Source organism: Aotus nancymaae, unplaced genomic scaffold (genome assembly GCF_030222135.1).
Source record: "Aotus nancymaae isolate 86718 unplaced genomic scaffold, 86718_ANA_hifiasm-v0.15.2.pri h1tg000007l, whole genome shotgun sequence".
Classification (NCBI taxonomy): Eukaryota; Metazoa; Chordata; class Mammalia; order Primates; family Aotidae; genus Aotus; species Aotus nancymaae.
In genome coordinates, this window is record NW_026988418.1 from 10,525,932 (window position 1) to 10,540,405 (window position 14,474).

General features: G+C 39.6%; 1 protein-coding gene and 1 pseudogene across 2 annotated transcripts in view; one reads left to right on the plus strand and one right to left on the minus strand.

The window, feature by feature from the left end:
- Positions 1-245: 245 nt before the first annotated feature.
- The window catches only part of CYP4Z1 (cytochrome P450 family 4 subfamily Z member 1), a 53,630-nt gene continuing 39,401 nt past the window's right edge, over positions 246-14,474 (plus strand). Inside the window, exons 1-3 of one of the 2 annotated variants that reach the window (XM_012434769.2) lie at positions 246-675; positions 1,680-1,821; positions 13,115-13,159. In XM_012434769.2, coding sequence (XP_012290192.2) covers positions 499-675; positions 1,680-1,821; positions 13,115-13,159 — 364 coding nt within the window. In that variant the 5' untranslated portion in view covers positions 246-498. The remainder of the gene's footprint in view (positions 676-1,679; positions 1,822-13,114; positions 13,160-14,474) is intronic. The other variant, XM_012434770.2, reaches the window with a different exon arrangement.
- LOC105705113 (tubulin alpha-1C chain-like) lies at positions 5,346-6,554 on the minus strand (annotated as a pseudogene).

Here is a 14,474-nt window from a genome sequence, read left to right on the forward strand (position 1 = left end):
AGGATGCTGATAATCAGGGAAGCTGGAAGGGAGGGGTGATATGTGGGAACTCCCTGTACTTTCTGCTTAATTTTTCTGTGAACCTGAAACTTCCCTAAAAAGATAAATTCATCAGAAATGTAAACAAAAAAGAATGGAGAATGAGAGAGAGAGATTTTTTACAAGAATGCATAGAGATGTTACAAAGGATGATTAGATGGGAACTTTTAGACTCTGGAAGGGCACAGCAGTGCAGCGAAGCTTTCATATGGGTATGAGCTGTCATGCACATGGCTCCTATCTGAAAATCTAGTTCTGGAATCAGGGACTGTTGGCCAACATCTCAGCACTTTTCACCCTGCAGGCTTAATTAGGCTTCCTCTTATATCCCTGTCCCGGAATATGGCATTTTGAAAGCCAGTGTTGCCCAGGAGGCATCTCCTTTGTGTTTATGAGAGAACTGCATCATCCCTTGCTCAGTTCTCTCAGGCTCTCCAGAGCTCAGGACCTCCAAGAAGAATGGAGCCCTCCTGGCTTCAGGAACTCATGGCTCATCCCTACTTGCTGCTAATCCTCTTCTGCATGTCCCTGCTGCTGTTTCAAGTAATCAGGTTGTACCAGAGGAGGAGATGGCTGATCAGAGCCCTGCACCTGTTTCCTGCACCCCCTGCCCACTGGTTCTATGGCCACAAGGAGGTAAGAGAAGAAAATTAGTTTGGAAGGTTAAGGGACAGAAAGATGAGGTATTTAAAAAAAAAAAAAAACAGCACAGACTGGTGGGGCATTATGTAATATGCAAGATGCTTTCACACCAATCTCATTTGGATTTTTACCAAAATTCTATGATATGGGGAGGAAAGATATTGTTATTCTTATTTTATGGCTAAGAAAACTGAAGCCTAAAATAGAGATGCTACTTTCCTGTGCTACCCACCTCATAAATGATAGAAATGAAACTTGAACCTTAGTCTTCTGATTCAAGGCCAAGTTCCTTCCTACTTTCAGGACTCTGGGTGTTCTACAGAGAAACAGAGCAAGCCAGTTGTTAACAGGAAACATACAAAAATGTTACAGCCGCTCATGAAGCTGGAAATAGGAAAACATTTAGCAAATTAGAAAGGAAAGTAGAAAGATGAGCAGCAATGGCAAAAGAGTAAAAGGCATGTGAGATTTCACTGCTTTGCAGGCAAATAAAGCATGAGTGGGCATATCCAGAGCAAAGACGAGGTAGGGAGTCAGTGGTTACTAAGGATTTACCTTGTGCCAGGAATTTTATGTTTATAACTTCACTTAATTTTCATGGCAGCTTTGTGAAATAGATTTGGTTTTCCTATTAAAAATATTAGGAAATCATGGCCCTCATGACCTAGATAATGAGTAAGGTGTCAGATTCGGATTTGAACTTAAATCTCCAAAGTTGATGCTGGGGTGATTGGGATTTGAACTTTAATCTCCAAAGTTGATGCTGGAGTGAGAAGACCAATCACTCAGCAACAGGTTCTGAGGACTTGCCCTGTACCCGGAAGACTCTGTGGAGATGCTGGAGAAACATGAAGAAGAAAACTTGCCTTCAGCAGAGTGTGAACCTGTCTGATGGGGTGTTGTCCACAGGCCCTCAACTTAGCACATGGTACATCTGAGGGAAAGGGGTTCTCCTGGAGTGACAACCTTTACTAACCAGTCATGACTTATCTTAACAGTTTTACCCAGTAAAGGAGTTTGAGGTGTATCATGAGCTGATGGAAAAATACCCATGTGCTGTTCCCCTGTGGGTTGGACCCTTTACGATGTTCTTCAGTGTCCATGACCCAGACTATGCCAAGATTCTCCTGAAAAGAAACGGTAAAAACCAAGAGGGGCTCACAGTACACAACAGCAACAAAGAGGGTCTCAGGGTGTCTGCAGCACTAGGGAAGGACAGGTTGAAGCATTTTTAAGGGAAATCCATTATTCGATATGTTGAAGGGAAGATCCCACATCCTCCTTGACATCATATTCAGGACTCCATTGAATGCTGTTGTAGAGGATTCTCAGATCCATTTCCAAGCAACCTTATCTCCCTACATTGCAGATTTTTTCTGATCCTTCTATCACATTTAATTACCTCAAACCCCCAGGACTACCACTTACCACCACTGTGAACATACGATGGGTTGGGGGTGGAGAGGTGGTTTGCTTACTATTGGCTTAATGTCAGTGTTGGACAGAGGTGGGTGTTCCCCATATATGCCTTGCCCACTAATGATGCCTGTCCTCTGGGAATGGCCAGTGCCAGGTGGAGGCACTGGCAAGTGGACACCAGTTCTCCATCAGGTCCCCAGTGTGGGAATTCCATGGAATTGCAGAGCTGCTTCTTGGCCGCGGCAAGATGTGTATAGGATTCCCCCACTGGACTTTCCTCAACTGCCTGTTGGCATGTAAGGCTGGCCTTTGCCTCACTCTCTCAGCTACCTAGATACTCAGTTATAAAATGCCTCCACACCTTTCTTGGTGCTTCTGATAAATTTCAAGCAGCCTGCGGCTCACTCATGTCACAGGGCACTCTGCCAGAATCACCACCTCAGCTTCCTTCCTGGTAATGGTGCAAGAAATGTCTGAGTATCCAGCTTCAAACTTTACTCAGCTCCCCTTTATGTTCTGCCCTCACCTTTGGACTTTTGCCCGAAGGGGATGAAAGAGGAAAGAGATTGTTTCTCCTTTGGAGTTATTTTCTCTTCTTTATCTACAAATTCTCTTCTTCAGCGTGCTCACTCCCTCGAGGAGGGAGTCTTCATTCCTGGCTGTTTTTCTTTTTTGTGTGGTTGTTTGCTTGTAAGGCATTTGGGCAGGCCATACAGGGAAAGCCATCCTTCCCGTTCATATCTCCTCCAGTCCCATCGTCTTCAGCTCACAACCTTAGCTCCTCCCGAGAGAAGCCAACGAGTTGTCTCCCACTCTTGCTTTTTCTCTCTTACTGTTTTGTTTTCTTTTCCTTTGGCTTGTATTCCCCACTGGTGCCTAAAAATTCTCTCCTCCTCAGAGGAAAGGATAATTTTATGCCTTGAAGTATGATAACTGTACAGTTACGTGAGAAAAGAGCAGAATAATATACAGAGTGTGGGGCGTCAAGTGATTTATCTGTCACACATCAGTACTTCTTTTTCAGCCCCACCGCAGAAGAACAGTGGCCAAAAAAGGAGAGCTGAGAATCCTGCTCTTATTGTTTCTGGCCAAACCCACCTAGAGAGTCTTATCCCCAGCTTTTTATTTTGAAAATTTTCAACCATACAAGAGAAATTTTGAACACCCATTATACCCTTCTCTAGTTTTATTCATTGATATCATGTTCCCATATTTGCTTTTCTTTTAATTACATTCATTTTATTGTGGTAAAATATACATAACCTAAAATTTACCATTTTAAACCACTTTTAAGTATACAGTTTAACGGCATTAAGTACATCTACATTGGTGTGCAACTATCACCTCCACCCATCTTCAGAACGTTTTCATCTTCCCAAACTGAAACTCTGCACACATTAAACTCTAACTCCCTATTTTCCCCTCCCCCCAGCCTCAGGCAACAACCATTCTACTTTCTGTCTTTTTAAATGTCCCTATTCTTGATACCTCCATAAGTAGAATCATACAATATAGTCCTTTTGAAACTGGCTTATTTCATGTAGCATGATGTCCTCAAGATTCATCCGTGTTGTAGCACATATAAAAACGCCCTTTCTTTTTAAGGCTGAATTTCCATTGTATGTATATACCACATTTTGTTTATCCATTCCTCTGACAATGGACATTTGGATAACTTCTATCTGGCTTTTGTGACTAATGCTGTCATGAACGTGCATGTACAAATATCTGTTTGGGTCCTTTCAGTTATTTCAAAGTAGATACCAAAAAGTGGAATGACTGAGTCACATGATAATTCTATACATAATTTTTTGAAAAATTGTCATACCATTTTCCACAGTGGCTGCACTATTTCACATACCCACCAAAAATGCACAAGGGTTTCAATTTCTTCACATTCTCGCTAACATTTGTTATTTTCTGGGGATTTAAAAAAATAGTAATAATAGCTACCCCAGCTGGGTGCAGTGGCTCACACCTGTAATCCCAGCACTTTGGGAAGCCATGGCGGGTGGATCACTTGAGCCCAGGACCTCAAGATCAGCCTGGGCAACATGGCAAAATCCCATCTCTATTAAAAAAAAAAAAAAATACCAGACCAGCTGTGGTAGCTCAGGTCTGTAATCCTAGCACTTTGAGATGCCAAGGCAGGCAGATTACTTGAGGTCAGGAGTTCAAGATCAGCCTGGCCAACATGGTAAAACCCCATCTTTACTAAAAAATATATATATATATATAAATTAGCGAGGCGTGGTGACACATGCCTGTAGTCCCAACTACTTGGGAGGCTGAGGCAGAAGAATCACTTGAACCTGAGAGGTGGGGGTTGCAGTGAGCTGAGATCTCGGCATTGCACTCCAGTCTGGGTGACAGAGTGGGACTACATCTCAAGGAAAATAAAAATAAAAATAAATTGTATTATTTAAAATAATAGCTATCCTAATGGATGTGAAATGGTATCTTATGATGGTTTTTATTTGCATTTCTCTAACGATTAATTATGTTGAACGTCTTTTCATGTGCTTACTGGCCATTTATATATCATCTTCAGGGAAATGTCTATTCAAGTTCGCTGCACCTTCTTTAATTGGTTCTTTGGTTTCTTTTGCTGTTGAGTTGCAGGAGTTCTTTATATATTCTGGATATTAATCTTTACCAGATATATGATTTGTAAATATCTTCTCCCATTCTGTTGATGTCCTTTTTACTCTGTTGATAGTGCCCCTTGGTGAGCAAAAGCTTTTTATTTTATGAAGTCCAGTCTATTTATTTTTTTCTCTTGCTGCCTGTGCTTTTGGCATCATATCCAAAAGATTATTGCCAACTCCTATGTCATGAAGTTTTCCTCGTGTTTTCTTTTAGAGTTTTATAGTTGTAGCTCTCACATTCAGTTCTTTGATTCATTTAGTGTTAAATTTTATATGGTGTAAGGTCTGCATTTGCTCATAGATGGATGGATGGATGGATAGATAGAATGATAGATAAATAGAGCCAAACAACCTTTTATGCCTAAGTTTTATCTGAGTTCATAGAGGTTAAAAATAGTTATTTTCTATTTCTTCTACATTTTTCAGCTTTCCCTATCTATAATAAGCAGCTTTCCTCCTCTTGTCACCCCTATCGGCCTCTCTCACTGTCTCATTTTGTTTTGTCTCTCTGTTTCTCTCTCTTTCCCTCTGTCTCTCTGTGTATCAGTATGGATTCATGGATTGTTAAGAAATCAGTGTAAAATTGTAGGAAAAGGGTTAATACTCTTGACCCTCATCTTCTCCCTCAGCACTATCTACTCCAACCTCCTCATAATCCTTCTCAAGGGTGGCCATGTCCTCATGGGCCTCATTCACATCCCAGTGAACAAAGGCATGCTTATCATACATCATGTCAAACTCGTGGTCCAGGCAAGCTTAGGCCTCAGCAACTGCTGTGGTGTTGCTCAGCATGCACACAGCTCTCTGTACTTTGGCCAGGTCTCCACCAGGTACCTCATTGGGAGGCTGGTAATTAATGCCAACCTTAAAGCCAGTGGGATAACAATCCACAAACCTGATGTAGGCTTGGTCTTGATGGGATGGTGGTGATGGCAGCATTGACAACTTTGGGGACCATGCCCACATGGTAGAACAGGTGGCAAGCCATGTATTTATCATGGCAAGGGTCACATTTCACTATCTGGTTGGCTGGCTCAAAGCAAGCATTGGTGATCTGCTACGGCAAGCTGTCCATGATAGGCTTTCTCAGTAGAGATGATGGGGGCATATGTGGTCAGAGGGAAGTGGATGCAGAGACAGGGCACCATTTTGTTCTAGAATTCTGTCCGATTAATATTCAGGGCTTCATCAAATCTGAGGGAAGCAATGATGGAGGACACAATCTGGCTAATAAGGCAGTTAAGGCTAGTATAAGTTGGGCATTGAATATTGAGGTTTCTCCACAGATATCATAGATGGCCTCATTATCTACCGTGAAGGCACAATCAGAGTGCTCTATGGTGGGGATGAAGATAGAGTTATACAACTGTAGCTGTGGAAATATGGGGGATTGGGTATGTGGAGAACTGCAACTTGGACTTTTTGCCATAATCAATGGAAAGAACGTTCCACCAGCAGAGAGGTGAACCCAGAACCAATCCCCTCAGCAAAGCAGTAAAAAACCAAGAAGCCCTGAAGACCTGTGCACTACTCAGCCAGCTTGCAAATTCAGTTCAATATTAGGTCAGTAATCTCCTTGCCAATGCAATAGTGCCCTCAGGTACAGTTATAGGCAGCATCTTCCTTTCCTGTGATGAGCTGCCCAGGGTGGAAGAGCTGGCACTAGGTTCCAGTGTGAACTTTGTCAATGACTGTGGGTTCAACGTCTGCAAACACTGCCCTTGTCATATGGTTGGCAGCACCTGTTTCACTGAGGAAGGTGTTGAAGGAGTCATTTCCTTCCATAATAGTCTTGTCACTTGGCATTGCCTTCAGGCTAGATCCCATGTTCCAGGCAGTAGAGATCCCAGCGGGAACTGCCAATCTGGACATCAGCCTAGCCAACATGGAGATGCACTCACATATGACAGGGACTTGTAAGGTTCTGTGGGGCTGAAGGAGGTGAAGGGACAGCAACAAGGATCTCCCACTAACAGACTACCAAGGAGTCCAGGGGAGTAGTCCATAGTGTCCTCTTACAATGCTTTTATTATCTGTAGTAATAAGTTGATAATAATGTCCCCACTTTCATTTCTGATTGTAATAATTTGATTCTTCTCACTTTTCTTCATAGTTAATTTAATTAAAGTTTTGTCAATTTTGTTAATCTCAAAGAAATAACTTTTTGTTAATTTTCTCTGTTGTTCTTTCTGTTGTTCTTTTATCTCAGCTCTAATCTTTATCATTTCCTTCCTTCAGTAGCTTTGGGTTTCATTTGCTCCTCTTCTTCCAGTTCATTAAGGTGTACAGTTAGGTTATTAATTTAAGAACTTTCTTTTTTAATGAAGACATTTAAGCTATAAAAATCTCATTAAGCAATGCTTTTGCTGAATCCCATAACATTGGATATTTGTTTTCATTTTTATTTGCCTCAAAATATTTTCTAATGTCTCTTTTTTTTTTAAATTGCATTTTAGGTTTTGAGGCACATGTGAAAAACATGCAAGGTTGTTGCATAGGTGCATACATGGCAGTGTGATTTGCTGCCTTCCTCCCCTTCACCTATATCTGGCATTTCTCCCCATGCTATCTAATGTCTCTTATGATTTTTTCCTTGTCCCATTGGTTGTTTAAGAATATCTTGTTTAAGCAATGGAGAAATGATTCCCTATTTAATAAATGGTGTTGGGAAAACTAGCTAGCCATATGCAGAAAGCTGAAACTGGATCCCTTCCTTACACCTTATACAAAAAATTAACTCCAGATGGATTAAAGATTTAAACATAAGATGTAAAAACATAAAAACCCTAGGAGAAAACCTAGGCAAAACCATTGAGAACATAGGCATGGGCAAGGACTTCATGACTAAAACACCAAAAGCAATGGCAACAAAAACCAAAATGAGATCTCGTTAAACTAAAGAGCTTCTGCACAGTAAAAGAAACTATCATCAGAGTGACCCAGCAGCCAACAGAATGAGAAAAAAAATTTGCAATCCACTCATCTGACAAAGGACTAATATCTAGAATCTACAAAGAGCTTAAACAATTTACAAGAAAAAAAAAAACTATCAAAAAGTAGGTGAACAATATGAACAGACACTTCTCAAAAGAAGACATTTATGTAGCCAACATACATAGGAAAAAAAGCTCATCATATCACTGGTCATTAGAGAAATGCAAGTCAAAACCACATTGAGATACCATATCACACCAGTTAGAATGGTGGTCATTAAGAAATCAGGAGACAACAGATGCTGGAGAGGATGTGGAAAAATAGGAATGCTTTTACACTGTTGGTGGGAGTGTACATTAGTTCAACCATTGTGGCAGACAATGTGGTGATTCCTCAAGGATCTAGAACTGGAAATAGCATTTGACCCAGCAATCCCATTCCTGGGCATATATCCAAAGGATTATAAATCATTCTGTTATAAAGACACATCTACACATGTTTATTGCAGCACTGTTCACAATCGCAAAGACTTGGAGCCAACCCAAATGCCCATCAATGGTAGACTGGATAAAGAAAATGTGGCACATATACACCATGGAATGCTATGCAGCCATAAAAAAGGATGAGTTCATGTCCTTTGCAGGGACATAGGTAAAGCTGGAAACCATCATTTTCATAAAACTGACACAATAACAGAAAACCAAACACCACATATTCTCACTCATAAGTGGGTGTTGAACAATGAGAACACATGGACACAGGGAGGGAAACATCACACACTAGGGCCTGTCAGAGTTGTGGGGCTAGGGGAGGGATAGGAGAGGGTGGGAGGCTAGGAGAGGGATAGCATTACGAGAAGTATTTAATGTAGATGACGGACTGATGGATGCAGCAAACCACCATGGCACATGTATACCTATGTAACAAACCTGCACATTCTGCACATGTACCCCAGAACTTAAAGTATAATTTTTAAAAAAGAATGTTTTGTTTAATATTTATGTTTTTTGAATTTTCCAGTTTTACTTCTCATATTGATTTCTAGTTTCATTCCATTGTTATTGAAGAGGTATTTTTGTATGATTTCAAACTTTTTAAATTTATTGAGGCTTTTTTTGTGACTTACTGTATGATCTATGCTGGATAATGCCCCATATGCTCTTGAGAAGAATGTATAATCTGCTGTTGTTAGGTGGAACATTTAGAACATGTCTGTTTGGCATAATGTATGTTGTTCAAGTTCTCTATTTCCTTATTAATTTTTTGTCTCATTGTTCTGTCCTTTATTAAAAGGGATGCAGTTATTTCTCCAATTATAATTTTAGAACAATCTATTTCTCCCTTCAATGCTGTCAGTTTTTGCTTCATATACTTTGGGGTTCTATTATTAGGTATATATGTATATATTATAACTGTTATATCTTCTTGATGGATTGACCACTTAACAATATATAATGTCTTTCTTTATGTCACAATATTTTAAAATATATTTAACTGATAATCACCCAGCTCTCTTTTGCACACTGTTTGCATAGAATACCTTTTCTATCCTTTTACCTTTAACTTCTTTGTTTCTTCAAAGGTAAAGTGAGTCTCTTGAAAGCAGCATATTAATGGATCCCATTTTTTAGTCCATTCTGCTAGTCTCTGCCTTTTAATTGAATTTACATTCAAAATAATTACTGATAAGGAAGGACTTATTTCTGCCATTTCACTGTTTGTTCTTTATATGTCTTATGACTTTTTTTTTTTTTTTTTTTTTTTGAGGTAAGGTCTTGCTCTGTCACCTAGGGTAAGGTGCTATGGTGCCATAATAGTTCACTGCATCCTCTAGCTCCTGGGCTCAAGTAATCCTCCCACTTCAGCCTCCTGAGCAGTTGGGACTATAGCCCTGCACCACCATGCCTGACTACTTTTTTCTTTTGTAAAGACAAGGGTCTCACTATGTTGTGCAGGCTGGTCTCGAACTCCTAGCTTCAAACAATCCTTCCTCTCAGTCTCCCAAAGTGCTGAGACTACAGGTGTGAGCCACTGTGCTGAGCCTGTCATATATCTTTTGTATTCCTCATTTCTTCCATTACTGTCTACTTTGGTATCTAATTGATTTTTGTTTTTTGGTATGATAACATTTTTTTGTTACTCTTCTCATTTCCTTTTCTGTATATTTTCAGTTATTTTCATAATGGTTAACATGAGATTAAAGCTATATCAACTTGGTTTGAATTAATACAAATTTAGTCTCAATATTATCCAAAAATTCTGTTTCTATACATCTCCATCTCTATATATTGTTATCATCACAGATTGCATATTTATACATTGTATGCCTGTAACATAGATTTATAACTATAGTTTTATGCATTGTATGTATACCATGTAAGCAAAAAGAGAAGTTAAAAATCAAAGATACAATAATACTGACTTTTATCTTTACCTATGTAGTTACCCTTACCAGTGTTCATTTTTTTAAATATGGCTCTGAGTTACTGCCTAGTGATCTTTTGTTTCAGCTTGAAAGACCCTCTTTAGCATTTTTGTGGGGTTGGTCTATTAGAAACAAACCCTCTCAGTTTTTATTTATCAGGAAATGTCATAATTTCTCTTTTATTCTTGAAGGATCATTTTGCTAAATATATAATTCCAAGTTGACTTTTTTTCATTTCAGCACTTTAAATATATCATCTCACTGCCTTCTGGACTCCATGGTTTCTGATTAGAAATAGTCTTTTAATTTTATTGCAGCTCTCTCATATGTGATGAGTCACCTTCCCTCTTTCTGCTTTCCAGATTTTCTCTTTGTCTTTGCCTTTCAATAGATTGATTCTAATGTGTTTCAGGGTCGATCTCTCTGAGTTTATCCGGCTTATAGTTCATTGAGCTTCTTTTTTCTATAGATTCATGACTTTCCTCAAATTTTGGAAATTTCAGTCATTATTTCTTCAATGTTAGTTCTCTCTCTTCTCTTCTTCTGGGACTCCAATCATGCACATGTTAGTATGCTTGATGGTGTTCCTCAGGTCTCTTAGGACCATTCATTTTTTCATTCTGTTTTCTATTTCTGCTCCTCAGATTCAACTATCTCAATTAACCTGTCTCCAACTTTGCTAATTTTTTCTCTGTCTGCTCAAATCAACTGTTGAAACCTTGTAAATTTTTTATTTCAGTTACTGTATGAGACTTCAGTTCTAGAACTTCTATTTTTTTCTGTTTACAACTTCTATCTCTTTGTTAACATTCTCTGTTTATACAGCAGTATTTTGGTTTTCTTTCATCTTTGTCCCTGGTTTATTGTAGATCTTTGAGCATATTTAAGACAGTTGATTTAAAGTTGTCTAGTAAGTCCAAAATCTGTGCTTTCTCAAGAACAGTTTCTTTTCATAACTTTTTTCTGTGCATAGGCCATACTTCCTTGTTTCTTTTACATGATTTGTGATTTTTTTTTTTTTGTTTAAAACTGAACATTTTAAATGTTATGTAACAAAAAATGAAATAAAAGAAAAAAAGGTAGAAAAGAAAAGAAAAATACTCTCCAGGTCTTTCCTGGTTGGTTCCATGTTGGGGCACACCTTTAGTTTTAATCGGGGCATTTACAAGTTTGCCTTAGCTCTCTCTTTTTTCTTGCACTTTGTGTAAGGATTAGCCAAAGTTAAAAGCCTACGGTCTTATCAAGTCTTTTCCGACCATGCATTCTGCCCTGGGTATGCTTAGGTTCCCTGTTATAAGTGAGAACTTTTTAAAGCATTGATTCCAAAAAAAAATTCTCAGTCCCAGCTTTTCCTTCTAGATTTTGGTGTGTTTATTATTGCCTTGATTGTTCTTTCTTGTCCCAGGAAGTAGTGCTAGTTCTTTTGCCTCTCAACGTTTTTGAGGAACACTGCCCTGAGAGAATTTTGAATTAGGTAAAACATAGGCAAGCCCTGATCCTTCAGAAAACCCATATAGAGATCAAAACAAACAAAATTTCTTGAAAACAAGGACCACTCTGCTTTCTCTAGGATCCAGGAGTCAGGACCCACTAAGAATGCAGGCTGCTATCTTCAAGATTCCCATGGCACTGGAGAGGGATGTGGGGCAAGCCTAAGTTACAATGCCACCAATCTTCTCTATCCTTTTTCAATGGCCTTTCTTCTGATTAAGTGTTCACTTCGTTGCTGTAAACAATTAACTGTCTTCCAGAATTTTGCTGAAGTTGACTATAACAGTTTTTGCCAGATAAATTTTTTTTTTTTTGCTTTGGGGAGGGATGGCCCTGGACAGATCCTATTCCACCATTTTTGCTGATGTCACTCCTAGACATTATTTTTTAGGACCCTGGAATGTCTAGAGTAGAGAGGGTCTTGCTTATTCGCCTTAAATGTAGGCATACACACATTTTTTTCAAAACAGTTATAAAAACATCCTTAACAGTTCTATCAATCTCTTTTACCCATTTCTGAAGAAATGTCAGAATTATCTTCCAACAAGTAGATATGGAAAATGAGAAAGAGGAATTAGTTAAGAAGGGGTCCCAACTTTTGGTAGGGAAAATAGGGAATATAGTTGTGCCTTTAAGTGGATAGAGAAAGAGGAGGCTATCTAGTAGTGAAGGGATAGATCAGGTTTGGATTTGCTGGGGTCCTGAGGTGTCTGTGTGGTACACAAAATGTCTAGAGGGCAGTGGTTTTATATTGAAGTCTATGGACAGAGAGAGAGAATACACTAGAGACTGGGAGAGTGAATACTTTAAGATATCTTAAGATATCTTCTTACCCTTAGAATTCAAGGTATTTTACAGGTTCATTTCACCTGGACTTTTGCAGAAAGTAAATCTCATGTTAACAATCCTCTCTTTTCCTAGATGCTCATATGTTTTTGCCCCAGTTTTTACTTCCCTGTCTTTATCCCACATAAAGACTTTGATGGAATGAATAAAGGACACTAATTCTTGTTTTCCCAGAACTATAAAACCAAGGTTTTGTCCATTATCTTCACTTCTAATTCATTTATATCTATTGTTCTCAAACAAATTCAACAAAGGTAAAAATCTACAATTTATCTCAAAATCATGGTCCCATGTCTAGCTTTACATGTCTATGTGAAAAGGAGCTGGAGCTTTAAAATGTTGCCAGAGAGTTCTCCAACAAAAACAAATGTATTTTTTCAATGTATGTCCTGGGGTCCCTTCAATTTCCACAGAGAAAATTATACTCTGTTTTCCATTGCTATTGATTTTGTAGCACCAAGTGCTGTGGAGAAAGAATAAACAAGTTCCTCATTCTAATGCTGTGCCATCCCTGGGACTCTAGGGAATGAAGAACTAGCCTCCAACTACCTTGCACACTAGCTATTTGTATTACCCCCAAGAAATATGAAAACATACAAAAGTTACCTCTCACTTTAACTCATGATTTTCACCTAATGCCATCTTTTGCCTCCTTTGTTCTGTTTTACAGATCCCAAAGCCACAGTCAGCCACAAAATCCTTGAATCCTGGATTGGTATGTGTATTAGTCCATTCTCATACTGCTATAAAGACATACCTGAGACTGAGTAACTTATAATGAAAAGAGGTTTAATTGGCTAATGGTTCCGTGGGCTGTACAGGCTTCTGCTTCTTGGGAGGCCGTAGGAAAGTTACAATCATGGCGGAAAGCAAAGGAAAAGTAGGCCCACCTTCACATGGCCACCAGGAGTGGGGGGTGGGGTACTACACACTTTTAAACAAGCACATCTAGGGAGAACTCTACCACAAGAACAGTAAGGGATAAGTCCACCCCCATGACTCAATCGCCTCCAACCAGGCCTCTCCTCCAGCATTGAGGATTACAATTTGACATGAGATTCAAGTGGAGACACAGAGCCACACCATGTCAGTATGTGTGTCTGATCCTTTCTCATCTGAGCCTTGTGGAGGTGGAGGTTGGGGGAGATATTACTTTCCTAATAGACACTAAATGCTCTGTCTCCCCCACCTTACCACAACCTACACTAGCTTTTGCTTCAGAAACCTGAGCTCAATCTTGCCTCATCCTTCATAGCTTCTCCTCTTATTCTACCTGTTTGGGACTGGTCCCTTATTTCTGGTGTAACTATGGTTATGGGTGGAGGAATAAGAAGGGGCCTGAGGGTTGTATGCTGTCATCCTCATACCAACTCAGGTCACTATCCCAGGTGGTCCCCACTTGAGGATCATGGAAAGAGAAGGAGAGTCCCTCAGCCCGCTAGCATGGACCTTATTGAGAATGGTGCCCTGGAAGAGGTTGCCTTTGGGAAAGTTGCTTAGGATCATTCTGTCTCCTTTTCCCACCATATTTCTCCTCCCTTTTCTGGCCAGGTGCCTATGCAGCTAAGCAAGTTCACATCAGAAGCTCCAGGACCTGTGTAATCGCCCCAGATCCCTGGATCAAATGTGCAGTAGCACCTTCTCTCCCTCTCCTTAGATTTTCCACCCTACAGAGAATTTAAAACATTTACCACAAATTTCATTATCAGTTTTCTACAATCTAATTTCCCCTGGAAAATCTTGCTCTTGAGGATCCATTTGAAAGAACCCACTCTCCTAAACTAAGCCATTTATAAACTTCATGGAGCTCCTGAACCCACTTGTTCAGCAGGAATGACAAAGAAAAGCCCCTTTAGTCCTCCATCATCAATCCTCAACCTGAAGAGAAGCACAAAACTGATGGAAAGAGAGGAACCCCTTTCCTTCAGTCTGGAACTTTGTGCCAATCTAAGGCAGTATTTCTCAAAGTGTGGACCCCAACTAGCTAGGGCCCTAGTTATAACTCAAAAGTCCTTGATCCTACCCCAGCT